This window comes from Sorex araneus, chromosome 9 (assembly GCF_027595985.1).
Source record: "Sorex araneus isolate mSorAra2 chromosome 9, mSorAra2.pri, whole genome shotgun sequence".
NCBI classification, from domain to species: domain Eukaryota; kingdom Metazoa; phylum Chordata; class Mammalia; order Eulipotyphla; family Soricidae; genus Sorex; species Sorex araneus.
In genome coordinates this window covers 2,199,369-2,225,534 of record NC_073310.1, presented here as the reverse complement: position 1 = coordinate 2,225,534, position 26,166 = coordinate 2,199,369, and the positions used below count along the sequence as shown (strand labels likewise).

The 26,166-nt window shown below is 54.8% G+C and overlaps 1 protein-coding gene across 1 annotated transcript; it reads left to right on the top strand.

The window, feature by feature from the left end:
• Window positions 1-686: 686 nt before the first annotated feature.
• On the top strand, window positions 687-25,794 carry ATP6V0A2 (ATPase H+ transporting V0 subunit a2). The gene is made up of 20 exons (XM_055147623.1): window positions 687-907; window positions 5,999-6,077; window positions 7,346-7,443; window positions 8,968-9,105; window positions 10,684-10,772; window positions 11,703-11,829; window positions 14,145-14,227; window positions 15,867-15,960; window positions 16,489-16,701; window positions 17,060-17,210; window positions 17,370-17,506; window positions 17,903-18,090; window positions 18,165-18,255; window positions 19,513-19,631; window positions 20,231-20,441; window positions 20,526-20,645; window positions 21,188-21,307; window positions 22,112-22,229; window positions 23,086-23,257; window positions 23,685-25,794. The coding sequence occupies exons 1-20, from the start codon at window positions 791-793 to the stop codon at window positions 23,785-23,787; spliced, it is 2,568 nt and encodes an 855-aa protein (XP_055003598.1). The 5' UTR covers window positions 687-790; the 3' UTR covers window positions 23,788-25,794.
• Window positions 25,795-26,166: the final 372 nt, after the last annotated feature.

Below are 26,166 nucleotides of genomic sequence, written 5' to 3'. Positions count from 1 at the left end.
GGCGATCGAACCAGGGTCGGCCGCGTGCAAGGCAAACGCCCTACCCGCTGTGCTATCGCTCAGGCCCCCGAATGCTTACATTTTTAAAAGACGTTCATGAAGAGATCTGTAAATCACACTCACACGGGCAGCCAGCCCGCGGCCCACAGAAAGGCAGAGCTGCATGGTCATCCCCAGGGCTGGGCGGGAGGGTCGCCAGTGACGGCACCGTGTAGGAGAAGCCTGAGAACTGATCTCCAGGGCTAGAGTAGGGCACTGGCCAGTTCAACCCCTGACACCCCACGTGGTCCCTTGAGCCCCACCAGGAATGACCCTTGTGTGCAGAGCCAGGAGTCAGCTCAGGGCACGCCGGGTGTGGCCCCCGAACAAAGCACAAATACCCCCAAGTCCCATGTTTATACATACACATGTATCTAGTGTGGACTCTCTCCCGTTTCAAAGAAAGGATCAACGTGCATCCGCTTGAAACGGAGCCTCCGGGACGGAAGCGGCCCCGCGGCTCGGGCGGCGCTGGACAGGGCTGGCGAGGACCCGCCGGGATGCACCGCTGGTCCAGCCGCGGCCCGGCCCCGCCCCCGCCCGCTCGGAGCGCGCCCATTGGCCCCGCCGCGCCCGCCGCCCGCGTCACGCCGGGCGCCCATTGGCCTGCCGGCCGGGGGCGGGACCGGAACCGGCCGTCGCCGGGAGGCGGGGCCTGGCGCGGCCGCGGTGGCAGGAGCGGCGGCCGCTGCAGGGCCCGGGGTCCCCGAGGTGGCCGAGGCGCGGGCCGGGGCCGCGGGGTCCGGCCGCCATGGGCGCGCTGTTCCGCAGCGAGCCCATGTGCCTGGCGCAGCTCTTCCTGCAGTCGGGCACGGCCTACGAGTGCCTCAGCGCGCTGGGCGAGCAGGGCCTGGTCCAGTTCCGGGACGTGAGTGCGGCCGGGGGCGCGGGGGGGCGGCCGGGGCGACCCCGCGGCGGGCGGCGGCACGGGGGGCACTTCCGGCCCGCGCTGTCACCTGCCGCGCGGCGGGCCGGGGGTGCGCGCCCACCCCGGGGAGTGCTCGTCGCGGGAGTGCTCGCCCCCGGGAGTGCTCGCCCAGCCCCAGAGTGCTTGCTTGTCCTCAGGGAGTCTCCCTCAGCCCCACCGCACACACGCCCATCCCCGCTCAGGGCGCGGCCCTCTGACCTGGCGGTGACGGGGCGGGGTGAAGCTTCACCTGAAGAGACTGAGAGGAGCGTTTGTCCGAGCCCAGAGACACCTGCGTGTGAGAGACAGAATGAGTGTGAGACGCTGACAGGGTGACAGGGTGAGTGTGAGTCTGTAAGAGAGTGAGACGCTGAGGGTGAGTCTGTGTGGGACGCTGAGGCTGAGAGTGAGAGAGATGCTGAGGGTGAGTGAGACGCTGAGGGTGAGTGTGTGAGAGACGCTGAGGGTGAGAGTGAGAGACGCTGAGGGTGAGTGTGTGAGACGCTGAGGGTGAGTGTGAGAGATGCTGAGGGTGAGTGTGTGAGAGACGCTGAGGGTGAGTGTGTGAGAGACGCTGAGGGTGAGTGTGAGAGATGCTGAGGGTGAGTGTGAGAGACGCTGAGGGTGAGAATCCGAGTGTGTGAGAGTGAGACGCTGAGGAAGAGAGTGTGTGTGAGAGTGAATGAGTAAGTGTGAGAGTGAGTGTGAGTGGTTGTGTGTGTAATTAGTGAGAGTGAGAGTATGTGAGTGTGTGAGAGCCAGAGCACGCGTGTGTGCCCAGCCGTGCAGAGCCACCAGAGTGGACACTTGCTCAGTTTCTTGCTGATTTCCTCTCCAGGCCCCTTTGCTGCTTGCTTAGACGGGCTCCTCTCTCTCTCTCTCTCTCTCTCTCTCTCTCTCTCTCTCTCTCTCTCTCTCTCTCTCTCTCTCTCTCTCTGTGATTCTTACTCTAAAGGGGCCAGGGGTCAGTGGAGCTGGAGCGGCCTAGCAGGGCACCTGCTCGAAGGGAAAGTTCACCTCTTTTGTAACCGTGTGCAGTGGGCTGGGACTTTTCCTTGCAGCACGGAGGCCGCTGCTGTTGGTGTCAGAATAACTCTTGCTCTCAGTGCACAGATAAATGTATTGCAGGGCAGGAGAGAGCACTCGGCGGGCAGAGCACGTGTTTTGCATATGGGAGTGTGGGTTCAATCCCCTGCACCGTGCAAGCCCCCCAAGCACCAGGGGACGAACCCCCAAGCACTACTTGCTGTGAACAAAAGATTAAATTAATGAAATGTCCGAAGGGCCTGGGGAGAGGTTCAGAAGGGCAGAGCCCTGGTTTCCCCATGTAGCAGCACAGGGAATAGTCCCAAGCGCTGCCAGATATGGCCAAAACAAACAAAAGAATTTTTTTCATAATCAGCCTTGAATAGGGTGTTTGTACTTCTATAAAAAGAAAGCAGAAACAGGACTCGAGATCGTAGGGGCTGGAGCGATAGTACAGCGGGTAGGGCGTTTGCCTTGCAGGCTCAATTCCCAGCATCCCATATGGTCCCCCGAGCACCGCCAGGAGTAATTCCTGGATGCAGAGCCAGGAGTAACCCCTGTGCATTGCCGGGTGTGACCCAAAAAGCAAAAAAAAAACAAAAAACAAGATCGTATAGGAGGTAAGGCACTTGTCTTTCACACAGCCGATCCTAGAGTGATTCCTGCTGCTATATATGGTCCCCCGAGCACCGCCAGGAGTGAGTCCTGAGCACTGCCGATGTGGCCCAGAAGCAAGCCAGACAAAAGCAGCCAGCTAGTGTAAAAGAAACCAGCTAGTGCAAGGGAGGTGGTGAGATGGTGGTGAGTGTCAGACCTGCTGTGTTTGTGTCATCGCTGCGGGCAGTTGCCACTTCACAAAGACCCTGCTGTGGGAGAGCCATAATTGCTCTTAGCATTAGCCGTGCTTGATATGGTGGAGCCAGAAGCAGAGAGGGGCTTTCCCTGCCTCGCTTCCCTCCCACCTCACCAGTTCCCTAAACCGGCCCCCGAGTTAGTCATTTGGAGCCTGTAAGCGTTTCCTTTTGGTTAGTCCGATTGCACCGAGCAGCGGCGTTGAGATTGCTCTAGGTCTTTTGTGTTTGGGCCACACCTGGCTTGCTGGGCAGGGGCTCTTCCTGCTCCAGGGTGTCCTTGGGGGGCTATATGAGGTGCTGGGGCGGGACCCTGGGTTGGCCGCACTCAAGCCTTCCCTGCGGTGCTGTCTCTCCGGCCCCCTGCTTGGCTTTTTCAAGAGTGTTCAGTGCCAGTGCTGCCCTGGTGGAGTAGAGGAGAGATTCTCGCCCTTTCACACGAACAGGTGCATAGATTTAAAAGTAATAAACCCCGGTAGTGGGGATTTAGCTTGCTCTCCAGTCCCATGAACACGTCTCTTGCTTGCTCATCTCTGTTTCTTTGTTGCCTGTATTCTGTCTTGAACGTTTTCTTCCTTTCTCTTCCCTTATATCTTTCTGAATAGGCTTCAGTAAAAATTAGCTTGCTTCACTAAAAATAATAATAATGGGAAGTTTGGAGACCATAAAAATAATACATCTTTCTTAAACCTGGTACCTGAAAATAACCACTTTTGTTTTTATTTAGGGGTGACACCCACCAGTGCTCAGGGACCATGTGGCCGGGGGTGGGTTTCAGGGCCTTCTGCGTAGGGCATGCTCCCCAGCCCTCCCGCCATGCCCAGGTCCGACCCTAACTTCACTGATGTGTCGCTGACAGGAGTACTGACGTTGTTCTTTACTGCTTCAGAGCTGCTGCACCAGACGCTCTTAGTGTCCCCACATCCCTCAGGGTCGCCCTCAGCTGTCCCCCCTCCAGTTTCATTGACCCTGGCTCAGGGTTGGTTTGCACTGGGGGTTGTCTGATCCCTTTCTTTTATTTCTTTTTACTCCACTTATGAGTGACGTCACCTGGTATTTGTCTTTCACGTTCTGACTCACTTTAGTTAGCATGACCCTGTCCAGTTCCATCCAGACTTCTCACACTGTAACATTTCATCTTTTCTCGTGGCTGAAGAGCGTTCCCGTGTGTGTCTGCATCCCAGAGTTTCTTGCTTCACTCATCTTTTGTTGGATGCTCGGGCTGTTTGCAGATCTTGGGCTGTTGGTAGCGTTGTAATGAGCATAGTGGGTTACACTCAGATCCAGGTGTTTGTGCTCACGAGGTAGGTGTCCAGGGGTCGAACTACTGTGTCAGAAGGAATTTCTACTTGTAATTTTTGGAAAAATCTCTAAACCAGTTTCCAGAAGGGCTGACCCTGCCGTCCCCCGAGAGTGAAGGGGAGCTGCTCTCTGCTGCTCCCAGCTCTTTGACTGGACTGCGGGGTGAGGTCTCCCAGGCCTTCAGGGCTCCGTTTCCCAGTGCATGCTAGCCTGCTTTATGTAGTTTTTGAGGAAGCCAAATGCTTGAACTTTTTGGTTGCCCTTCAGTCAAACTTCTTTTGAAGGAGTATTTAAAGATGTGTAGATGTATTTTCATATGTATTGGAACCTTACTGGAACTGTCTTCCATTTTCTCACTTGATTAGATATTATTTTGCTTCTGGCTCAGTGCTTGGGAATCACTCCTGGTGGTGCCAAGGCTGGCCCCTGGGCCTCCTGGTTGCAAGGCTTGCTCTCTGACCCGGTGACCTGTCTCTCTCCAGCCTTAGTATTTGAAATTTACCATTGGCTTGGTTCTAGTGGTGCACTCATGTATATATCTGTGATGCCCCAAGTGTGGTTTTCGGACACCAATAAAAAGTAGCTCCTATTTTTTAAATTTTTTTAATTTATAAAGTAGTTCACAATATTTGATTACATTAAATACTGAAGCACCAATCCCACCACACACCTTGCCACCACCCTATTTCTGATGTTTCCATTAGGGATGGAAATAATACAAATAATATATTTTGTATTGTTTGTTACGAAAAACTGCTGAAAGTGCTACAAAAAAGTTTCCTTAGAGGAAAGAGTGTGAAGATTGTTGTATTTTACCCAGGGGCCATTGAGCCTTTCTATAAGAGATTATTGATATGTTATTAAAAGTTGTAAAGCAGCTTCTATTAAAAAACAAAAATCACCTGTTTCAAATGTATGATTTATTGGTTTTGTTTGTTTTGGGGGCCACACCTGGCAGTACTCAGGGGTACTCTTGGCTCTGCACACAGGGATCACTCCTGGCAGGGCTCAGGGTCCATATGGGATCTGGGAATTGAACCCCGGATGCCCGTGTTCAAGCAAGTGCCCTCTCTGCTGTAATTTTGCTCCAGCCCTTTAAAAGTCATTTTTCTCTGGTGGGAGGATTTCGGCCACATCTGGCAGTGCCCAGGGCCTACTCCTGGCTCTGCATCAGGGATCGGTGTGCTCGGGAGACCAGATGTGGTGCCATGGATGGAACCCAGGTCAGCCATGTGCAAGGCAAACACCCTACCTGCTGTTCTACCCTTCTGGCGATTTATTGTTTTGGGGAATCACTGAATCACATATCCACTGCCACTCCAGGGCATTCCACCACCAATAAGAGCCCCGATGTTCATTTAAAACAGTCTCCATTCCTACCCTAGACTCTCTCCAGTCTGTTTTCTGCTTCTTGATTTCCTGAACATTCCATGAATGGAGTGAATGGAGGCCAACAGTCTCGGCCTTCTTGGCCTCACACCTTCCTGCATCGGCAGTTTTAGAGGCTTGGGTCCAGCAGTTAGCGCCTCTTTGAAAGCTGTAGAGCTTGGCTCCCTGGCTGTGGTTTCTGCCGCCTGTTTCCTGTTGTTACTCATCTTTCAGTTTCTCTTCATCTCTGGGGTTGGTGCCTTCCTGAAAATCATGCCCCTAGTTTCCTTTCTGGTTCCCTTTCTCTGTGGTGTGCTACTCAGACAAAGGATATTGTCAGACTTTTTGGATAATAATTGCCAAATTGATTTCTAGGAAACTTTGTCACTTTAGACTCCTGTTCAGTAGTACATGCAAGCACCTTTGCCAATAATAATTCATTTAATAATAGCGTTTATCTTTAAATTTTAGAAGATTTAAAGTCTTTTTAAAAATCCCTTTTCAGCTTAACCAGAATGTGAGCTCTTTCCAAAGAAAATTTGTTGGTGAGGTGAAGCGGTGTGAAGAGCTGGAGCGTATACTGGGTAAGTTTATTTTGGTAATTTAATTACTATTTTATATTGTGATGAAAACCAGGGACCAAAACCAAGGCCTCACATATGCAAGGCAAGCACCCTATTTGAGCTCCATCCTTGGCTTGAAAGAATTATTTTCACACTAGAAAAATTTACAGGGCTGGAGTGATAGTACAACTTGTAGGAGTACCGCCAGGAGTAATTCCTGAGTGCAGAGCCTGGAGTAACTGAACAATGCTGGCGTGACCCCAAAAAAACACAACAAAAAAAGGACCAGGGAGCTAGGACATGGTCTACAGATTTGTTGATAACTTCCTTTTTCTCCAGATTAGTTGATAACTTGAGTCTTTAGAACTCAGCAGCCCCTGGCTTTGTTCTTATCTGGGTATCTTTGACTTCTTAACTTGAAACTGTGAAGCCTTGACTGAGATAAGGAGGAACCCTGAGGGAAGGCTCACAGCACCAGCTTTATTTTAGAAGCAGGAAAATGTGGAGATAGAGTTCAGAGTGAGGGGGAAGAAATGAGTTCTTTTTTGGTTTTTGGTTTTTGGGTCAGACCCAGAGGGGCTCAGGGTTACTCCTGGCTCTGCATTCAGGAACTACTCCTGGCAATTACTCCTGGCAGGACCATATGGGATGCAAGGGAGACGCCCTCCTCACTGTACTATTGCTCCGGCCCCTTAACTTTCTTTCTCAATGAAATAATGAGCAGCATGTCTCCAAAATATACTTTTCCGGGCATTTTGACTTTCCTAGAAAAGGATACTTCATGGAATTGAAAATGGAAACTAAAGAAATTTAGTTAATTTGACTGATTTCACTTAGTTTCCAGTGTCGAGTTTTTAACTAACTTAAAAACTAGTTTTCACTTCACTGCCTGTGCAGGTTGTTCTGCATTAGAACCTCAAAGCTAGAGGGTTTGGAGGAGCCCCAGGGGAGAGCCGGGTGTCGGCTCACATCTCCTGGCTCCCCTGTGGGCAGGGAGGATTTCCTTGAGCTGCTTCCTTGAGCTACTTCCATACCTGCTGGTGGGCACCCAGCAGGTCTGTGGGGATGGCTTTGCCCCTCGGGCCCCCAGTGCTTTGCAGGGAATTGGGGCAGCAGGAAGCCTTCATCCAGGAGTGGTTCCCCTGGACGTGGCAGGCTGGTGGCTCCAGCAGTTGCAGCGCCCGTGCGTCTCGGCAGTGATTTTCAGCTGACCCGGGCAAGGCTGAGTTGGAGCACACACCGCTTGTGCCACGTATGATCAGTCCGGTTGATTTGGCTTGTATTTCCAGTGTACTTGGTACAGGAGATCAACAGAGCAGATATTCCCCTGCCCGAGGGAGAGACCAGCCCTCCCGCGCCTCCTCTTAAGCAAGTTCTGGAAATGCAGGTACGTCAACCCCGAGAAATGGTCAGGTCATACTCCCAGGTGCTGTCCCTTCCTTGCTCTCTGCCTCCTGCGCTTTCCTGCCTGTCTCCTTAGAGCTGTGGCTGGAAAAGGAGAGAGCAGCCGCGAGTCGCCATTAACCAGCAGACCCGCTGCCATCAGTTTTGACGGCAGCTTCGTTTTCTTTAAAATGTCGGGCTGAGAGACAGGGTTGTATCACTTGCTTGGCATCCTGCCCACCCTGGGCTGAATTCCTGGTACCACTTAGGGTCCCCTGAGCTTCGCCAGATGAGGGCAGACCAGACCCTTCCCCCCTTCCTCCACATCAGATGAGTGTGAGATCCTGCTCTCTTCCCGGTGGTGCTGAGCAGGCCCGTGGGAATCAGGTCATGGGATCAGGTTCTTCGGGCTCTCCCGCTCCTGCAGGTTCCTGGGGCTCTCCCGGCTGGGCCTTAGCAACCCGCTCCTGGAGCCAGCAGGCAGGTCCTGGTGCTACGCCCCTTTCCAGCTCCCTGTCACACCCACAGGGACTCAGAGATGCAGGCGAAGGCCACAGTCATTTTGGGCGGGCAGCAGACAGGGTTGCTTCTCCCCAGGTTCAGTTTCAGTAGCTGTTGGGGTACAGTGTGGTCTGAGTGAATAGTGCTGCAGGGCGCTGGTCTCTGTGAGAGCTTTTATTTATCTGTGATTGATTTCAGAGTCCTGCTTATATTTTTTTCAGTGCCTAAGTATTACAATACCTTTGTCATCAGTCTTTGTGTGGGGCGGGGGCTAAGGGGAACACATCTAGCTGTGCTCAGGGCTTACTCCTGGTTCTGCGCTCAGGGATCACTCCTGGCAGGGCTCAGGAGACCATATGGGGTGCTGGGGATCAAACCTAGGTCAGCCATGTGCGAGGCAAGCAGCCTTCCCTGCTGTACTGCCTTGCCAGCTCCTTTGAGACTGCTTCTGTCCAGTCCTTTGGGTGACACATGAATGGAAGTGGAGACATGAAGAAGGCAGCCGCAGTGCTGTATGATTCGGGGAGGCAGACAGGCGGGCGAGAAGAAAGCCTGAGAACCGAGCTTGGGGTGGTTCGGTCCAGAGTTCTCAGCAGAGCCCAGTGCTGCACACATGCACTTGAACCACTGAACATCACAGCAGTGACCTGAATGAAAATGAAACAATGAAACCATTGCTGCTGGGCCTTTGCACATTTCTTTTTTTTTTTTGCCATGCCTGGCAGTGCTCAGGGGTTATTCCTGGCAGTGCTCAGGGGACCATATGGGGTGCCAGAGATTGAACCCAGGTTGGCCACATGCAAGGCAAACTCCCTACCCACTGTACTGTCGTTCTGGCCCCCGTACAGCTTCTTACACCATCAAACTCTTACCAGCTCAGGCTCGTTCCAGCGCCCTGAGGGTGGGGTGGGCCGTGGAAGCAGGTGTCTCCCGGGCACTGTCCTGCAGCCCCCCATGGGTGGGGTGGGCTCTAGAAGCGTTTGTCCCAGGCACCGTCCTCCTGTAACCAGCCACCCTCTTGGTTCAGGAGCAATTGCAGAAGCTTGAGGTGGAGCTGAGAGAAGTCACAAAGAATAAGGAGAAACTGAGGAAGAACTTGCTAGAACTGATCGAGTACACACACATGCTGAGAGTGACGAAGACCTTGGTGAAACGGAACGTGGAGGTAGGAGCTATGTGCGGGCCGGCCCTGCTTCCGGAGCCGCCTTCCTCACGGGCGCGGGACCCTTACCGACCCTTCTAGGTACTTTGTGTTTGTGATTTTAGTTTTGGCAGTGCTCAGGGGGTCCAGCGTGGTGCTCGGGAGTCATTCCTAGCGGTGCCTGGGGGGGCCTGCGGTGCTGGGAATTGACCTGGGACGCTCCACCATGGAACTCCCTCCTACCCCTTGTGCTGCTTGGGAAGAGGGCACGTTTTGATCTTAGCTGAAGAGTCACTCTGGGTGAATCCCATGACATTAAGACAGCTTTTTTTTTTTTCCCTTTTTGGGTCACACTCGTCAATGCACAGGGGTTACTCCTGGCTTTGCACTCAGGAATTACTCCTGGTGGTGTTCCGGGGACCATATGGGATGTTGGGATTCAAACCCGGGTCGGCCTCGTGCAAGGCAAATGCCCTACCTGCTGTGCTATCACTCCAGCCCCCTAAGACAGCTTTTTAGCCTCGACCTTTTTTTTTTTTTTTTGCTTTTTGGGTCACACCTGGTGATGTACAGGAGTCATTCCTGGCTCATGCACTCAGGAATTACCCCTGGTGGTGTTCAGGGGACCATATGGGATGCTGGGAATCGAACCTGGGTCGGCCGCATGCAAGGCAAACGCCCTACCCACTGTGCTATCACTCCAGCCCCAGCCTCGATCTTTTGATTGACTTTAGCTGGTATGACATTTTCTGTTTTCAAATCACTCTCATTAGCAGCTGGGAAATAAAAACACAACATTTTTTATGTCTGAGAACAAAATTAGATGTTGGAAGTTGAATGCTAAAATTTAGTCTTATTTTCCAAATTCCCTGTAAAGGAAGACCAATGGCATCTCTGATGGACCAGACTAGAGAGCAGCCGATATAGTGAGCCTGGTTTCATCTGGGCCTGGAGGGCGTCCGCCTCTTCCAGACTCAGTTTCCCTTCCTGCTCTGTCTTGAGTTAAGGTCATGACAATGTAAAATCATGCATTTAGGTAAATAAATGTCTTCAAGTAGACCACAGAGCTTGGAGAATGTTCTTTGTTAGCAGAGCTGCATTTTTTTCCCCTTTTTTCTTGGAGGTCGGGTTACATCTGGTGATGCTCAGGGTTACTTCTGACTCTGCACTCAGAAATTACTCCTGGCGGTGCTTGGGGGACCATATGGGATGCCGGAGATTGAACCTGGATTGGCCACGTGCAAGGCAAACAGCCTTACCCACTCACTGGTCTAGTGCTCCGGCCCCAGAGCTGCGTTTCAGCCTGAGCTAGTCACGGGGTCCCTGCACCCAAACCCACACAGCTTTGATCCTTGTGAACCCAAACTTGGAAACGTGACCAAGAAGTGCAGCGTCAGTTGTTTTGTTTTTGGGGTCCCAGCTGGCGGTGCTCAGGACTTGCTCCTGGCTCTGTGCTCAGGGATCACTCCTGGTGGGGCTCAGGATGATACAGGGATGGAACCTGTCAGCCGCCTGCAAAGCAAGCGCTTCAATCCCTGGACTGTCACTCTAGCCCACCGCTGCTATTTTAATGCGATATTCATGTTTTCTCTTCCTTTGTAGTTTGAACCCACTTATGAAGAACTCCCGCCCGTGGAGAGCGAGTCTTTGCTGGACTACAACTCCATGCAGAGGCTGGGAGCAAAACTGGGGTAGGAGCCCTGGGGTGCTGTTTCTTAACAGCCCCTCTGGTCACGGGGGCTGAGCTGGTGCGGCGGGCGAGTGGCACTGCTTGAGAGTCTGAGTGGGTGAGAGAGAGGAGGTGTCTGTGTAGGAAACAGTGCACCACTGTCTTTAGTAGTCTGAGCCGCAGCTGGTGCAATTTTGCTAATCTTGTGACGGGCACCTTCTATAAAGAGCTGAGACGACATTGGTGCCTCTTGGTGCCCCCAGCCATCTGCGGTGCCCTCACTGCAGCCTCGCCCCTGCGGGTTGGCACGCAGGAGCCGGATAGCTGAGCTATTGATCGTCCTCTGAGGGCCTCTGCTGCTCACTGGTGTGGATTCTCACGAGTCCCTGGTGGCTTTATTGTGAGCTCTTGCTCCTCTGTCTGTCCCTTATCTGGAGGCGTTCAGGGATGTCTGATTTGAAGATACAAGTCTCTCCTCCAGACAGAATTTAGGGTTCTGTCTGTCGAGTACCTGAGAACTGGCCAGCACCCTGCGGTGATGTGGGGCAGGAAGTGTCCTGCTTGACTGTTCTGTCTCTTCAGCCCTCAAGGACATTTTAAGAATGCAGTGTTGTGAGCATCTTGTGGCCGAGGGTTCTCAGGCTTTGCTTGTTTCTGTTTTGGGTCACACTCAGTGTTGCTCAGGGCTAACTCCCGGCTCTGCACTCAGGAATCACTCCTGGTGGTGCTTGGGGGACCCTGTGGGATGCCGAGATCAAACCTGGGCCGGCTGCGTGCAGGGCGAATGCCCTCCGCGCTGTGCTCTCGCTCTGGCCCACGGGCTTGCCTTTCCCCTTCCGTTTTGCTGCGAATGAAGGTCCTTGTTGACCTTCGACGCGCTTGGCTGACGGCTGCAGGCTGTTGGTTCTCTGCCCATCGCTAGAGACTGCAGCTTATCTCCACTGCCCCACAGGTTTGTGTCCGGCCTCATTCAACAAGGAAAAGTCGAAGCCTTTGAGAAGATGTTGTGGCGGGTCTGCAAAGGCTACACCATCCTGACCCACGCGGAGCTGGACGAGCCTCTCGAGGACCCCGAGACGGTGAGGAGGGACAGTCCCTAGCAGCCAGGGAAGGGGGACGCTGTGTCGACGGGGCCTTCAGGCTGGGGCTCACCTGGCGTCTGAGCCTCTGCAGTCCTCGTGTGTGGGCCCTGAGACCCAGGGCTGTCTCCTGCACGTGGACGCTGACCCCTCCGAGCCCTGACCTGGTCAGGCCTCTGCTCCCTGCAGAGGGTCCAGCTCAGACATGCATGTTTGCACATTTGTGTTTAATCACCACATCTCTGTGCTCCTTAGTTTGGACAGCTTCTCAGTGTTCTCTGGTGTGGTTGTGGTGATTTTGACATTTAAAAATGGTCTCAGTATTCCTCTTTAGGAAGTTTTTTCAGTATTTTATTCAGATCAGGGTTCTTTGGCCGGAAGCAGTGTAGCGTTTGTCTGTCTGGGCTACGGTCTGTCTGCTGATGTGTCTGACCATCACCTGCTCTCCGAGCCCTCCCTTCTCTTGTGAAGTCAGTACATGGTGCAGGACTTGCTCTGGGCAAGTGTGAATCCCATCCGACCCACTCCCAACATTTCTTCTTCTGTTTTATTCAGTGGGTTTCGGCCTGTGCTATCACTGTGTATTTGCCTGTTCGCCCTCTCAGGCTTCAGCCAGTTGGGGCTCACTTTTATTTATTTATTTTTTATTTATTTAATTGAATCACCATGTGGAAAGTTACAAAGTTCTCAGGCTTATGTCTCAGTTATACAGTACTCAAACACCCATCCCTTCACCAGTGCCCATATTCCACCACCAAAAACCCCAGTATACCTCCCACCCCCCCGCCTCCCCATCCCCGCCTGCGTAACTGATAAATTTCACTTCATTTTCTCTTTACCTTGATTACATTCCATATTTCAACACAAAATTCACTATTGTTGTTGGAGTTTCCCCCCAAAAAAGACAGCCCTACTGCCAAGGAAGCATTTGATAATTAGTTTTCCATTGCTGAGAATAGAGAGATATGAAGTCCCGCTGTTCCAAGTACATAGCTCTTTTTTTATTTTTCTCCTTCCCATGCCCCCAAGTTTGTGCCTGCTTAATAGTCTTCATAATATGGCGGACGTCACACCGCTTCTCCCCAAAAGGGGAAAAAAAACGAGAAAGAAGGATATTTCCTCTCTTCGGCCGGCGTGGGGCTATGGCTTAGTTCACAGTCTAGAAACATGGCTGCTACTTTGATTACCTTCAATATTTCAACAAAAAACTCACTATTATTGTTTGGAGTTTCCCCCCAAAGTCAGACCTGCTAAAAAGGAGCCATTTCACATTGCTGACAACTAAGAGATATTAAATCACGTGGCCGCAACAGCGGCTGTGCTGTTTAGGATTTCTGTATAGGGGCTGGAGTGATAGCACAGCGGGTAGGGCGTTTACCTTGCACGCGGCTGACCCGGGTTCGAATCCCAGCATCCCATATGGTCCCCTGAGCACCGCCAGGGGTAATTCCTGAGTGCATGAGCCAGGAATGACCCCTGTGCATTGCCGGGTGTGACCCAAAAAGAAAAAAAAAAAAAAGGATTTCTGTATAAAGTCCAGGGAAAATTCTGCCAGAAATTGCATTACTGCCAGCTTTTACTTGCCTTTTGTGGTGCTCATAAGATGGAAAAGCCTGGAGAGAGAAACCCTACCCCCCTGGCGCCACATGGGGCAGTGGCTCAGTTCACAGTCTAGAGGCATTTCTGCGAGCTGCTGGTGTCCAGAGTAGTTCAGTTGGCCTCCGGGATCATGCTCGTGCAGCAGCGGAAACTGGGGCTCACTTTTAAACTGGATTTCATGTCCTTTTAGAGTGATTCCTTGCATTCATGCGTAGCAGGGTATCTGTGTCACCAGCCCTGTGACCAGCCTTCCCTGCAGACCCCTGCACTTTCTGGATGCCACCTTGTCATTGTAGAGTCCCTGCCCGCTCTGTGGGGACGGCTCCAGCATACCCACGGCCATTCTGCGTGGTCAGACACCGTGGGAAGCAAAGACGCTGAATAGCAGGGCAGTAGCCAGATGGAACAGGACATGTGTAGGTGATGGGCAAGACGAGAAGCAGCGTGGGCCTGTCTCACCACCGCTACAAAACACATGTTGGTGTCAGAAACGTTTGCTGAGTACATGCTGCGTGTCAGCCGCTCACTGACAATCCGTGAGCGATGATTCGGGTGGGGGTGCACTTTAGCTGCAGGTGTGTTTGCAGTTACGGAATCTGCAAATGCGGAAGGTCTGCTGGGTTTGTTGCGTGAGAGTAACTGAGAGAGTCTGAGCCACTGGAGGTTCTCCCCAGGTTCTCACCCAGAAGTCACAGTGCCCCCTTCCGTCATGGCAGGGAGAAGTCATCAAGTGGTGTGTGTTCCTGGTGTCCTTCTGGGGCGAACAGATCGGACATAAGGTCAAGAAGATTTGTGATTGGTGAGTGCTTGTTCTTCTTCCCGGGGGTGACTCGTGTTCCGTGTGGGGGTGCTGCAGGGCGGTTGGTTTTGTTAGATGATTTCTTTGTTGTAAGATCATGGTTCTGAGGGTAGTTGGTTTCGGGTTTTGGGGCCCCACTTGCCAGAACTCGGGGTCTACTCCTGGTTCAGTCCTGGGGTTCCTCAGGGGACCGAGTGTGCAGTCCTCAGGCCTGGCCTCTCCGGGCACACACAGGCCATTGAGCTCCTCCCAGCTCTGTGACTTGTCATCCCTCTTGCCAATGCAGCCTTTTAAATAAATGGAAAATAGATCCAAGTCAGTAATGTACCAGACGTTTTTTTGTTTCTTTGGTGGGGGGAGGGGCGAGTGCAGAATCAGACAGATCAGCCGGAGGACGAGCGGGTCCCTCCCTTTCCTCTCCCCGCCGTGCCGTGGCTCCTGTCACCAGCAGAGCACAAGGCTCGGGATTCGGGGCTGGCTGGTCCTCTGCACCGTGAGACAGGTGGGTGGGGGTGGGATGGGTTCTGGGCCCCAACTCCTCCTCCCAGGCAGGTCTCTGCATCTAGGTTCCCTCTTCTGTTGTGCCTTCTCCACCGGCTGTCAGGACTGACTGGGGGCAGTGAGTGGCCACAGGGTGTGGGAGCCGCCCGGCAGCGCCCAGGGGTCGAGGCTAGACCCTGCCAGCACATTTGGCTTCTCTCCTCAGAGCGGGAAAAGCCCAAGCCCAGCCCGTGCTCTGGAGTAGCCCTTGAGCTCCCCGTTCTGAAGGGGCTGGTGTGTCCCAGGGTGACCCCCGGCCACTGGTGACAGGAGGAGCTGTGTCACCGGGCCCTCATTGCTCATGTGCTTTATAAAGCTGGGGGCAGCGTCACACCCACCCTTCTTAGGGCACGGCCGCACTATTTGTTGATGCTCGGAACTGAAGGGTAGCATGAGGGATGGTGTCCATGTCACCTGGGCAGGGGCCGGAGCCACAGCACTGCAGGGAGGGCACTTGGCTGCATGCGACCAGCCCAGCTTCCATCCTGGCCACCCCAGATGGTCTCCCGAGTCTGCCAGGAGCGATACCTGAGTGCAGCAGCCAGAGGGAGCCTGAGCACCTCTGGATGTCCCCAGCCCCAAAAAAGCCAGTCAACATAAAAACCCGAAGGCAGTGTTCCTCAACTGGTCTCCAGGCCTCCCTGTGAGCCCCCAGATCTTCCAAGGGGACCGTGGTGAAAATCATCTACGTGGGCAGTAGGCACAAGACTCGGGGCCAGCAGGTAGGACGGGAAGGTGGACAGGACAGAAATAGGGACCCACTCAGGAGAAGGCCAAGAAGCACTGCTGTGGGGTGGCCCTAGGCCTGGCTGCAGCACATTGAGAGGTGACCAGTGGGCCCCTCAGCGGGTCTCCGTGTCCCCTTTCCGTGGGAAGATCAGCACGGCTGGTTTCCTGCCTATTTTCTGCTGTAAACTTTGCCGGTGACTTGAAACCCGGCCTCATCCTCGGCCTTAGCCCATGGGTGAAGCTGGGTTTTAGCAAGCCAGAGTCGTGTGTCAGGAGCCAAGAGCCAGTCCGCCCACCGTGGAATCCGTTAGCATGTGGCCGGGGCCTCTTCTGGCCCCTCAGAGCTGACCCTCCTGCTTCTGTCTCGCAGCTACCATTGCCACGTGTACCCGTACCCCAACACTGCCGAGGAGCGGAGGGAGATCCAGGAGGGCCTCAGCACCCGCATCCAGGACCTCTACACCGTGAGTCCCCGCCCGGCTGCCCGTGAGCATGGCACACGTGCCCGAGCTCTTCCCCTTTGTGCCAGGAGGTGGCTGGAGCCGGCCGGCGTTCCCACCCTCCTCCTTGGCAGTTCTGGCAGTTGGCTGACGGGGGTGGGGGTGTCTCTGCTCCCAGGCTGAGCCGGGCTGTCACCCCCATGGAGGGCTGACTGTCACTTGACCTGTACCATTGTTTCGGGATTCTGCTTGTAACTGTGGGGTTGTTGGTGTGGGCGAGCCCTGACCCGCTTCACTGAGGGATTTCGTGGCCTGGGAGTTGGTGCAGAGGTTGACAGGGGCCCTATCTGGGTGTGAACTGGAGGACATGTGGCCCCAGCAGGCAACCATCCGCCCAGTGGGCGTGTTCTGGAGGGCAGGTGGTAGGGGCTGGCCCTGATTCCGGGCTCCTGTGCTGGAGGGTGGGAGCAGCCCCTCTGCCCCCCTGTCCCTGGCTGGCCCTGGCCAGGGGTCAGTGCCCCCTCCCTGCAGCATCACCGGGTGCCCCGCCAGGTTCTGCACAAGACCGAGGACTACCTGAGGCAGGTGCTGAGCAAGGCGGCCGAGTCGGTGTATGGCCGTGTGGTCCAGGTGAAGAAGATGAAGGCCATCTACCACATGCTCAACATGTGCAGCTTCGACGTCACCCACAGGTGCCTCATCGCCGAGGTGTGGTGCCCCGAGGCCGACCTGCACCGCCTGCGCCGGGCGCTGGAGGACGGCTCGGTGAGCGCAGCCCCTCCTGCCTGGGGAGGCCTGGCCTTGGACCCGTGCAGCACAAATGAGTCCAGACGTCAGGCGCGGGCCAGAGGGACGCGGCTCATTTCCGTGGCCTGATTGGCCCCGTGTCTTTGCTGAGAGATGGCCGTTGTCGTGCTCTGTCTTAGGGGCGATTCTGAGACTGGTTTCCCCTGCACGTGCTCGTCCTTCACGGGGGTCCGTTCCTCCACCCAACCCCTGGGCTGGCCTCCCGGCACCCCTCCTGTCCTTCTTCCCCACGGCACCCCACAGCCCCGCCATCACAGACCCAGTGTCCGACAGCCCCGGGACACTGGTGTTCTGTTCTTCTCTCTCACGGGGACAGAGAGAGAGCGGCGCTACCATCCCCTCCTTCATGAACACGATCCCGACGAAAGAGACGCCCCCGACTCTCATCCGCACCAACAAGTTCACAGAGGGCTTCCAGAACATCGTGGACGCGTACGGCGTGGGGAGCTACGGCGAGGTGAACCCAGGTCGGGATCCCAGTCCTCCGGCCTCTGTCCCGCCGCATGTGTTTGGGAGATGGGCGCGCCCTCGCCCCTCAGCATACCACGTCTGCGTGGGTGGGGAGCAGAGCGCGAGACCTCCCGCGTCTGCCGCTGCAGAGTGAGCAGCCGCCGTTCTCCCCGCAGCTCTCTTCAGCATCATCACCTTCCCCTTCCTGTTTGCCGTGATGTTCGGGGACTGCGGGCATGGCTTTGTGATGTTCTTGTTTGCCCTCTTGCTGGTGCTGAATGAAAACCATCCCCGGCTGAGTCAGTCCCAAGAGGTAATCTCGGCTGTGCGCTCCGTACCAGGGCAGAGTGGGGGCGCCTGTCCGAGTTCCTCTCTGTCTGGCTGGAGAGAAAGGTGTGAACAGTAGGTTTCCGTGGCGGGCGGGTGCTCCCCAGAGGTTTCCCGGGGCTCTGGGCCAGGTCTAGAGACCCAGTGGTGCTCCGGGTCAGACTAGGGCTGGTGGCTGGCAGCGTCACTCCAGCCCATTCGGGGGGTCTCCTCGGCCCCTGAATATTCACTTCTGACATGTAGTCTGACATATAAGAGGTGCAGGATCGTCGCCCCTGAGTGATGGGGCCTCCGACCCTGGGGGTGGGCTGGTGTCGCCGCAGAGGGTCCCTCGTGGTCCCGTGGCCACCCCGGCATGCTCACCACACCTTGCTTTTCACAGATCATGCGCATGTTTTTCAATGGTCGCTACATCCTCTTGCTGATGGGCTTGTTCTCAGTGTACACAGGCCTCATCTACAACGACTGCTTCTCAAAGTCGCTCAACCTCTTTGGCTCTGGGTGGAACGTGTCTGCCATGTACAGCTCCAGCCACTCCCCGGCTGAGCAGAAGGAAATGATACTCTGGAAGTAAGTGTCCCCTGGGCTGTGGGCCTCCCTCCCCATCTGTGCCCGCGGTCAGCCCTGCCCCTCTGCTCCCACAGCGACAGCGTGGTCAGGCACAGCCGCCTCCTGCAGTTGGACCCGAGCGTTCCGGGAGTGTTCCAAGGCCCCTACCCTCTGGGCATCGACCCCGTGAGTGCTTTTCCCTCCCGTTCCCCCTGGGGGCCACTTGCCATCTCGGGGTGGCGGCAGTGACACCGAGCATTCACACTGTCAAGGCTGTGTGGGGTCGCAGGGTCACTGCTCCCCAGGAGCTGGAACAGGAACAAGTCTTTAGCTTCTTAGTGCTGTGAGCCAGTGCTGCTTGGGTTCTGTTTTCAGAGGGGTCAGAGATTGGGCCATGGTTTTGCTTTCTTTTTTCGTTCATTTAAATAGTCGTTACGGCCGTAGAGCCCAGAGAGAAGTCCAGAAACACGCCACACAGGAAGGTTCTTTCCCAGGCTCCCGCCTGCCGTCCTTACTCAGCCCAGCCGCTCCCCGCGGTTCTTCTCGCCTTTCGAGTCTCTTGATGAAAATAAATACCAGTGTGTTCTTTTTCTCGGTGTTTGGCCCCAAAGTAGGTTAAGCGTTAGCTTTTTAGGCCTTCTCAGAAATGTGGTGGATTCCTGGGGTGCTGTGGGCGCTTCTCCCCGCCCCCACCTCCCACCTCTCTCAGGCGTCCGGTGCACCCAGGGAGGAGTCCCTGTGCCAGGCGCCTAGCCCTGAACACCCCAGCTCGCCGTCTCACTTAAACCAGGCGCCTCTTGCTGCCCCCCACTCCTGACCCCTGGCACAGGACCATGGGCCTGGCTCTTTCTTGCTGCAGAGCGACAGATGCCCTCGAGGCCTCAGCATCTGAGGCGGGTCTGCCCTGGGCTCTGCTGTTTCCCACTTTCCCCCTCCAGTGAGACGTAGGTGGTCACACGCCCACGGATGAAAGTATGGCTATGTGTATGAAGCTCAGACGCAGAGGCCCGGCCCCGCCTCTGCTCCCGGGGCTGTGCGGTTCCTCCAGCTGCACAGTTACTCCCACTGCTGCGTCCCAGGCAGTCCCCCTGCCCCTCGGCTCTCCAGGCTTTCTGGAAAGACGAATCATTTCGGAAAGCTCTGTGATGATCTCATGTTGAAGCCAGTGTCTGTCACCGTCATTATCAGCACGTGGCTGCCTCTCCCCGTGTCCCTCCTCCCTGTTCTGAGGCACTGAAGGGAGTCACAGATTTTTCTTCTTGTTTTTGGCCATACCTCGAGGTGCTCAGGACTTACTCCTGGTTCTGCGCTCAGGGTGGTGTTTCAGGGACCATATGGGGTGCCGGGGATCAAACCTGAGTTGGTCACATGCCAGGCCAGCACCGACCCCCTTGTCTTGTCACTCTTGTCCCTCACAAATTCCCCTTTTCTCATTGTCTTTAGATCTGGAACTTGGCCACCAATCGCCTCACTTTTCTGAACTCTTTCAAAATGAAAATGTCTGTGATTTTAGGCATTTCCCACATGACTTTTGGAGTCGTTCTGGGTATATTTAACCACGTGTAAGTACAGACCATTTTTAGCAGATCCACAAACCTATGTGGGTGGTTCTTAAACTGCTTCATGAGGGTGGCCAGCCGGTGACACACTGCCCTGTGACCCCCCCCTTCCCGGGTGCGATGGACAGTTTCAGGGATCCCTGAGACACCTCTCGGGCCATGGGGACTGAGTGGAGAACGTAGAAGGCCTTGGCAGCCTGTGAACTCACGTTAGTTCAGAAGTGATGCCTTTTTTTCTTTTTTCCCAGGAGGGTGGTGGAGTGCCATGCTTAGTGATGCTTAGGGCTTACTCCTGGCTCTGCCCTGAGGGATCAATCCTCGAAGTGCCGGGGATGGAACCCGGGCCAGCTGTGTGCCAGGCTAACGCCCTCCCTGCCGTGCCATGTGTTCGGCCCTCCCCACCGCTCTCTCACTATCCCTCCCTGCTGTGCTATCGCTCCGGCCCTCTTGTCTATTTTTCACAGTAGAAATGTTTGTTTCTTAGAACTGGGGTTATTAGGAGTCCAGAATGTCGGTCCAGGCTTTGCTGCAGAGCTTTGGCAGCGAGGCTGTGTTACCTCAGAGCGCGGCCTTTCCTCAGGCTCACCGGCTTCCTCCCCCAGGCATTTCCGGAAGAAGTTCAACATTTACCTGGTCTCAGTCCCGGAGCTTCTCTTCATGCTCTGCATCTTTGGATACCTTATATTCATGATCATCTACAAGTGGCTGGTGTTCTCGGCGCACACCTCCCGAGTGGCCCCCAGCATCCTCATCGAGTTCATTAACATGTTCCTGTTCCCGGCCAGTGAGACCAGCGGCCTGTACGCGGGGCAGGTCAGCCGAGAGCTGAGAGGCGCGGGGGGGAGGGGGGTGTGAGGGTGCTGGGGGCTCAGCTGAGCGCGTCTCCCCCCACCCCAGGAGTACGTGCAAAGGCTGCTACTGGCGATCACGGCGCTGTCGGTCCCGGTGCTCTTCCTGGGGAAACCTTTCTTCCTGTGGTGGCTGCACAACGGACGCAGCTGCTTGGGGATCAGCAGGGTGAGTGCGGGGGGAGGGTCAGTATGCCTGCTCGGGCCCCCACACAATTGTTCTGATTGCTTTCTTTATAATCTTTTTTTTTTTTTTAATAGCATAAGTAATAGAAGGTAGAAAATCCAGCAAACTAGTTCTCTGGAGTTTTACCTCCTATTGCAGCCAATCGTTCCTGTTTGGTTAAATTCCTCCCACAGTTTTCTCTTGAATCTAGTTTTATTTGGAGGGGTGAGAGGAGTGGGGAGGGTGTGCACATTTGGTGGCATTTGGGGTTACTCCCGCCTCTGCTCGGGGACTCTCCCAGCAGTGCTTGGTGGACCATGCAGTCCCAGGCATGTCTCTTGGCTGCTGGTGTCTCGATCGTCATTTCCTTTTTAAATATCGTGGCGGCTTCCATCCTGCCGGGCGAGGCCCCCGCTCACTGGCAGGCCAGGCGGCTCCGGGGGCTGAGTGTAGCTGCAGGCCCTCTCAGGGAGGGACAGACGCGTCTTAGTTGCTTTGTGGCCACAACCTCGAGCTGTGGGGTGCTGACTGTGCCCTGCCACCAGAGCGGCTACACGCTGGTGAGGAAGGACAGCGAGGAGGAGATTTCTCTGCTGGGACGCCAGGACATCGAGGAGGGCCGAGGCCTGCTGGAGGAGAGCTGCCGGGAGATGCCGTGTGAGGAGGTACGCAGTGGTACTCTGGGGCGTGTTTGGGCCACATTGGAGGGGGGTCGTCTGTGGTGCAGGGTTTTGGGCTGGGGGTTGACCTGGGCCCAGGGTCCTACCTCCAGGAGTGCCTGCCGTTCCTCGGCTGCAGTCATCTGGCGTGTTTGCTTGTCTTCCCTTTAGACACGCACACGGCCACGTCACTACCGGGGAAACCCCCACAGGGGAGTGTGCGGCCCAGCTGCCCCCAGCACCTGCAACTCCCAGCCGGGGTTGCCAGTCTGGAACATTCTGGCAGGGCCAGGCCCCCCCCTTTGCTGGAGCCGTTGCCAGCACACTCGGACTTCTGCTCATGCCACCTGCTCACCTGGTGGTCTGCAGAGAGTCTCACTGCACACATCGGAATGGGGGGTACCATTTGCCCCGACTGATCTGGGGGTCCAGAGTTGTGTGGCAGGATAAGGGGCCCCATGCAGGCTTCCAGAACACGCTTGTGTGCGAGTCTGCCCGGCTGTTATTGGGGACTTTTGGTTAAACTGGATGGTGCTGTCGTGCCGGGGGTGCCTGTGTGGATCTGGCTTTGGACACTTGCCTACAGCCCCACAGCGTCCCTGGCATGCGAGGTGTGTCTCCCCCCTTGCTGCCCTCTGAGTACGCTGCCAGACCGGCTTGGGCTCCTGGCAGTGGGGTCTGTGAGGACTGGGGACGTGCCCAGCCCTTCAGCTGAGGGAAGGCGGGTGTGGCAGGGACCCGAGGCCGGGCCGGGCCGGGCCAGCAGCAGTGGCGTGGGCGTGCCCTTGAGCGTGCTCTTCTCACCCGCAGTTCAACCTCGGGGAGATCCTCATGACCCAGGTCATCCACTCCATCGAGTACTGTCTGGGCTGCATCTCCAACACGGCATCCTACCTGCGGCTCTGGGCACTCAGCCTGGCACACGCGCGTAAGTGCCCACAGCCCCTGGGACAGAGCTGAAGCGCGGTTTGAGTCTGGGCAGTCCCTGGGGGTCCTCATGCCCCCCAGAGCTTCTGTTTGGGGTTCAGGGACACCGAGCACTCAGGGGAGGGTGGAGGGCACAGCACCCCACGAGCCTCTGCTGGCCAGCCCCTCCTGGTGCTGCCCCCGGCTCAGAGAGGTTGCTCGGAGCAAGAGGAGAGTGTGTGTCCCAGGGAGCCCACGGGGCGGCGAGGACAGTATCAGCACCCTGGGCCAGGCTGAAGCGGCTCAGAACTCAGGAGTGGGTGGCCATGTGTGACGGCCCAGGGAAGCTGCTTGCTCCGGGTACAACGTCCAAGCAGCTCGGACACAGGAGACGGTGGCCTAGGACAACAGTGCAAAGCACAGGCTGTGCAGAATTTCTAGTACTTGAAGGCAGACTGACTGTCCGTAGAATGTCCCTTACTGTGCACATGGGAGGTCATTGCCACTGGTGCCCAGGGGCCGCCCCTCGCTGCTCAGGGGCCCGCACTCAGCCCTCTGAGCTGCCTCCCGGCCCACACGGATAGTGGCAGCAGGGTGGACCTGGCCATGCCAGGAGTGTGGGGACGAGCAGGCAGTGGTACACCTCTGGTGCTCAGCCTGCACCGCCTCCCGGCCTGCTGCTGCGGGCAGTGAGCCGAGGCTCCCGCTGGGGGGCGGCTTGCAGGCTCCGGCACGGCTGAGATGGGGCCGGCTCCCTTGCAAGCGGGCAGTCTGTTCGTCTGCAGCACGGGGGCACGTGGCTCCTTGCACCGGGCCTCATCCAGCATGGAGGGCCAGCCGGCCACTCCCGGGAAACCTAGCGCCGCTGTCCCTTGCAGAGCTCTCCGACGTGCTGTGGGCCATGCTGATGCGCGTGGGGCTCCGCGTGGACACCACCTACGGGGTGCTGCTGCTGCTGCCCGTCATCGCCCTCTTCGCCGTCCTCACCATCTTCATCCTCCTGGTCATGGAGGGCCTGTCCGCGTTTCTCCACGCCATCCGCCTCCACTGGTAAGTGTGAGGCTCCGCACGTGGGGGATGAGCCCAGTGGGACCCGAGGTGTCACTCGGCGCGTCCGCCCGCCCCCAGTACTGCAGCCTCGGCTCAGTCCTGACTTAGATTGTTCGCCTTTGCCGAGCTGTTGGTCACTGAGGCAGTGGAAGCCTTTATGCTTGTCAAATGACCGTAGATTCATACTTGGAATTCATTTTCCGATGACAGATTGCTTTAATTACTGTAAAGTACCTCTTAGGTATTGCACAGCCTCAGTTCCTGAGGGGGGTGGTGGTGGGGGGTGTACGTGTGCGTTAGTCCAGGAGCAGGTTATTTTGTTTGTAGAAATGTAAGACACTTGGTTCGCAATTTTTATTTTGGTTTTTAAAATGTAAGAAACTTTGTTCACAACCTTCCATTAATACCTGGATCTCTTTCCCCGCAGGGTAGAATTTCAGAACAAATTCTACGTTGGTGCAGGCACCAAGTTTGTTCCTTTCTCATTCCGTCTGCTTTCGTCAAAGTTCAGTAATGACGGCTTGGCATGAGCGTTCTGCCATAACCAATACACTTCCAGATTTCTGGAGAATTATCATGTTAGAGAATTTCACTTATGTCAAATTTCTGATAGGAAAAATTCCTTCTTTGTTGATTGCCTTATGATATTGCCAAATAATTCTGTAAGTTATACCTCTTCCTCATATGTTAACTATTTTGTACAGCTTGTTTTCAGATACATAAATTTCAGTTTTTATGACAAGCAAATAGAAGTTAATGCCAAGTTACAGTAAAGTGATTTTTAAAATACAGGCTGGGGAAGAGCACCCACATTGACCAGCCAATTCTGAGGGTTTTAGATACTTGATTCCTTCTCACCTGATTAAAAAAGATCACGGTTCTTCTGTCATCCAGAGTGTCAGATAATGTTTCCAGCAGCTGAGATTCGGTTTTTTAAAAGCTTCAATAATAAGTCCAATAATAAGAACTTCAATAATGGCCTTTTTTAAAAACTTCAATAATGGCCTTCAGACTTGATGAAAACTACAGGCAATTTTTTTTTTTTAATCATCATGTACTGTCTAGGGTTACAAGTGGGGGAGGTTTCTACAATCTTGTTTTAATAATTGGTGAAATGGGATAAGATGCCTTGTAATGTGGCTGTCCCACATGCATTTTTTTGAAAAGGCTCATTCTGTTCAAAAATGAGCCTTTTTTCAAAAACCAGACTTAGGGCTGATGATGGTAACATCTGAGCCCCGTGGGAGATAGAATGTGGAGCTCAGAGACCAGCACCCAGACCCGGAACTAGACGGGGTTTTTAACTGAGTGAAGGAAAGGTAGAAATTAGTGTTTGGTATATTTTTATAGCAAAATATAGATTAAAATTTTTACCATGAAGAGTTTGCACCTATCCTTGAGAACAGTGTAATTTTTTTAAATTTTCAGACTAATTCTAAATAAAAGTCTGATTGATAAAGGCTTTAGAGTTAAACTTTCAAACACTTGATCCACTGAAAATGTTTAAGTAAGCCATTATTTTAAGATCTTTAAATTCATCTGTTCACTTGACATGTAGATTTGAGTGAATGAGGCACTTAATGAACATTTTGATCTCTTTTGTATTTGTAAATTGTTTTTATCATTTTTATTCACTCCAAAGGTCCACTGTGGCACCAGAGCCTGTAGTACAATGGGGAAGGTGCTTGCCTTGCACTCAGGCACCCGGGTTCAGTCCCCAGCACCACTTATGGCCCCTAAGTTCTGCCAGGAGTAAGCTCTGAGCACTGCTGGCCCCCGGACCCTAAAATAATAATAGTAGTTGTATAAAAACAATTCCTTTTTATAATTCATTTTCCCACATAGAGGGAGAACGATTCATCCTCTAATGAAACCATATCTGTTTGTTTCCCAAAGATCGTGTCATGATGGCCACAGATACCATCCCCCCCATTTCGGGGCACAGTAGGGTCCCACAGAGGTGCAGAGAGCCCCGTGACTTGGCAGTGAGGGCAGTTCTTTTAAGGATCCCCTTCCCTGAGACCACCGCACTGCTTTCTGGGGGGCGGCAGCAGCCTCACCTCAAAGGGTGGAGCGGAGGTCACTCTTGATGCTTAGGCATCCACTGGTCACTTTAGGGCCTGACTCGTCGTGGACGCTAAAAGCCACCTTCACACTGTCTTGCAGCCCGTGTCTCCAAACGCTCCTTTCATCACTGGGAATAAGCAGGTTTGCTTGCATGCGTCTGCCAAGGCTCCCGGAAAGTGTTTAAAGAATATTCACTCAATGGGGAGCAAAAGGCAGTTCAGCGTAATTCTCTCGCAACCAGGCCATCGCTGAACTGCGCTTAGAATTTCTAGAAAAACTTGGAACATTCTACTTATTCTCTTACGGGAAAACCCAACAGGGTCAGCCTGGCCAGTCTCGGGGCCCAGCCCCGGCGGGCCCGCGGCGGACAGCTAAGGTCGCTCGTGCATGAAAGGACACGTTTGCTTCCGGCAGTTTCGCGCTTCCTTTTACTAATGACAAATAAACATATCTATATTTTTACAACTCGAGTGTTTGGCGTTACTGTTCCGGGGCTTGGCTGCGGAGGCCCAGCCTTGGCCCTGTCTCCCCCTGCCAGAGGCCCACAGAAACGTCTCTCTGGGGGCCCTCGGACCTTGCCACTGAAAGTCACTGCAGGCACCCCCTATTGTCCCCTCTCCAGACTGGCCTCCTCCCTAACCCCCTCCGGGACCGGCCCCTCCCCGCCCCCCTCAGAGTGGCCCCCTTCCGTTCCCCCTCCTAGACTGGCCCCCTCCCCTGCCCCCTCCCAGGCTGGCATCTTCCTCTGCCCCTTCTCCTGGTCAGGCCACCTCTGCCGGCCCCAAGGCTGCCGGGCTGAGTCCTGGTGGGTTGGTGTGGGGTGGGGGGGGCGGGGTTAGCAG